At 44.2% G+C, this 3494-nt stretch overlaps 1 protein-coding gene across 1 annotated transcript; it reads right to left on the bottom strand.

The window, feature by feature from the left end:
* Positions 1-570: 570 nt before the first annotated feature.
* LOC106819535 (sulfotransferase 1C4-like) lies at positions 571-3127 on the bottom strand. The gene is made up of 5 exons (XM_014824153.1): positions 2829-3127; positions 1888-2123; positions 1097-1244; positions 846-940; positions 571-640 (listed from the first exon to the last, which is right to left on the bottom strand). The coding sequence occupies exons 1-5, from the start codon at positions 2905-2907 to the stop codon at positions 605-607; spliced, it is 594 nt and encodes a 197-aa protein (XP_014679639.1). The 5' UTR covers positions 2908-3127; the 3' UTR covers positions 571-604.
* Between the last annotated feature and the right edge of the window lie 367 nt (positions 3128-3494).

Here is a 3494-nt window from a genome sequence, read left to right on the forward strand (position 1 = left end):
TGTTGTGTGCGCGCAGTGTGTGTGTGTGGTTGTGTGTGTTGTGTGTGTGGTGTTGTTGTGTGTGTGTGTGTGTGTGTGTGGTGCTGTGGTGTGTGTGTGTGTGTGTGTGTGTTGGCAATGTATATACCGATACCTTTTTCTGATGAGCAGGTGCCGCCTCCGAATCACTGACGCTGATCGCAGGAACGAAATAGTTAAGACGCATGGTTGTTGTATCTTCATTTTTCGTGAAGCTCGTCTCCGTCGTTGTATCTTTATCAATCTGCTCCCTCTGTCAACGTTTTTTCCCAGGAAGCTGCGGTCAATCTTTGAACTACGTGCGCGCGGGGAGTCCTAGCGTGAAGTGATATGAACGCACAGATATTGCGATAGGGTCCTTGCGATTAGGGGGAAGCTCCGTACAATAGAATACGAAACAACGGAAGAGAGAGAGAGCGAAAAGAGAAGAGAAGAGAAAGAGAGAGAGATAAGAAAGAAAGAAAGAAAGAAAGCGAGAGAGAGAGAGAGAGAGAGAGAGAGAGAGAGAGAGAGAAAGAGAAAGAGAGAGATATACGAAAATACTATATTGTACCTCGTTTAACGGTGTCTCATTTACCTCGGTGTTTTACTTAGCAGACAATCCCTCAGAAACGTTACTTATCTGTAAAATGGGGCACACACGGTGGCAGATACGTGTACGCGATGGTTGTGACAACATATCAATACGTTCGTATGTTTGGAGGCCAGAGGTGGAATCAGCATTGTTATTTATTCAAGAAATACGCATAACACCAAGGTATTATGCTTATGTTATTATTATCTCTTGATAATACGTAAATGAGAGTAATTTACGGTACTAAACTTACTTTAAGCATATCTTCGTATTTCAAGAAGAGAATATTATCCCAGTCTTTTCGCTCCCAGAATTCCAGGTTGTGGTCCCAGTAGGAGCCGTAGGGAGCTGGTCAAATGTGTTTCACAATATTATTAATCATTCTTATAAAATTTCCTATTATATATGCAATAGTACCATTTTTACGTGAATTCCCAAACGCTTAATATTTCTGCTCTGATATTTACAGCAGATTTTTCTGCACGAAGATTCTGAATAACGTACTGGCGTCATGGAAGAAACAGTTGAGATATTGCGAGAAGGTCCATTTGCAATATTCGGGATCGGTGACGCCAGGTATCGAAAAGCCTTTTGGGTCGAAGTGATAGAACGATACGATCGCATCTTTCGGATTCCTAGTAACGTAGACGATCTAGAATGTGCAAGTAACGTGTGCTGTTACTGACCTATTACACCCATGGTAATGCCACAGGCTCTATACATGTAGCCCTGCGCTCCAACTAGACATGGATAGAATGGTTCAGTTACACTTCATGGACCCGGATTTTGTTGGTGGACTTAAGGTTATTGGTTAGGGTTATGCTTAGAGTTAGAGTTAGGATTAGCGTTAGGATTATGGTTAGGGCTAGAGTTAGGGTTAAGGTTATGGTTATGGTTATGGTTAGCGTTGGGATTAGGGTTAGGATTATGGTTATGGTTAGGTTTAGGGTTATGGTTATGGTTAAGGTTATGGTTATAATTATGGTTAGGGTTAGGGTTAAGGTTATGGTTAGAGTTAAGGCTATGATTAGGGTTAGCGTTAGGCCTATAAATAGGGTTATGATTAGGGTTAGGGTTAGGGTTAATAATGATGAATTACGCACCGGAGTACCATAGTGGAATAGAGCCGGTAGAGATAATCGATTAGGCCTACAGACACGACGAATGGATTTCTTTCTTTCCTATGCGTCCCGCCACATATCAATCCGGTATTCTAACTCTCATCCAGATATTTTCCCGCGCGCACGTCAGATATTTTCCCGCGCTGCAGACGCTCGCCGCGCGCGCGTGCGTACCTTTTGTTTTTTGCGTCTCTCCCGGATGTCTTCGCACAGATACCTGAACGGGATGTGAGTCTTCATCAGCCGCGGCGAGGGCATGGCGCTGATGTCGAGTACCGGTTGGTCAGCTCCTCCGCTGATGTCGATCTGTTCCAGCATCGGAAATATGTCTTCGATCGTCTTGTCGCCGAACTTGTCGAGATTGGCGTCGTTCATGACGTACATGACTATCGTCTGCACCCACGTCGTTCCTGTATGTACGTATACGTGCGTGCGGTAGAATCGTGATACAGTCCATCGCGAGCGGGAAGATCCATCTGCGGCTGCATGACTTGCATTATTGCGTTCGTCGTTTGACCTTGGTGCGTGTTATTATGTACGGGGTCATGGGTAGATCGATTTAAACTTGTGATGAATTTTAACTTAAAACGTTGTGATTATTGTGACTACTCTACCTGTCGCTACACTACCTTTGCATACATTTCATGATTGGTACCATTCTATAAATATTTTGCATCACGTAACTACGTTCACTAGTTTTGTGGGACCGTTTGAACATTCCATTATCGCGAAGCTGAAGATAGCAGGTGCACGTTTGCTGGTCATTTACTGCTTTATAGCCTATAACAGCAGGAACCCGTAATAAATTTTTATGCTGAAGGAATCAGTAATATGTGTGTACACTGACAGGTGAGTATAAATTTGTCTCAATTTATTTTTTAGTTCATTTGATGAATGATCGTTTTAAAGTCAGTGTTTAGGTGTTCAGTTAGAGCTTGGGGTTATGGTGCTGATTAGGGATAGGGATATGATGATGATGTATGTTACGTATGCTACGTACGTACGTACGTACGTGTTAGTGTAGGTTAGTGTTATACGTATGTAGATGCACGATAACGTTTGCACGATGGGGGTCCTAAACTAGTATTGAGTCGCTTCAGCACTCACACACTCACCACATTTCGGCCAGCTGCACACAAACACGTCGTCGTCCCTACACTTCATGTTCTCCACCTGGTTTATGAAGGGCACCATGATATTCACAAGTACTACTGTACCATGTCATCCTTATACCACAACTGATGCGACGGTAGCTCGGGCCGCTGTTCCTCCGACATATCGTTAGACTATATTGCTGACCAAACCTGACCGCATTCAGTCAGTGTGACCATCTCTCCCAGTTCGCACACCTTAGTGTATATAGGACTACCGACCTGCTGCTCCCGCTGTCACCTGGGACTACTGCTGTGCTCTTGATCCCAGGGAGCTATCACGCCTCTCCTCTCACACCCGCGGTAGTTGGCCAATATAAATCCCGTTTACACATCGCCACCTATCAGACACCGCGCGCACACACATATATATCAAGAGCTAATAATACCTAGAGTGTACAACGGAAAAACGGGAAAATAGTGCTATTTCACGACTACATTATTCTACTTTGCTTGCGAGTCTAGAATAATTTCATGGTATTGCATTAAGCAGAATTCCTTGCTCTCTACAACAAGACCAACCGCTTGTCAATACGATACTCCTAGGCTCCGATCCTAAACCTCCCCTCCCACAGGCATCACAGCGCCTCGAATCCACATAATTCAGCAACCTCCGCGCGTCTAAGCATT

This window comes from Priapulus caudatus, unplaced genomic scaffold, assembly GCF_000485595.1.
Source record: "Priapulus caudatus unplaced genomic scaffold, Priapulus_caudatus-5.0.1 Scaffold3642, whole genome shotgun sequence".
NCBI classification, from domain to species: Eukaryota; Metazoa; Priapulida; class Priapulimorpha; order Priapulimorphida; family Priapulidae; genus Priapulus; species Priapulus caudatus.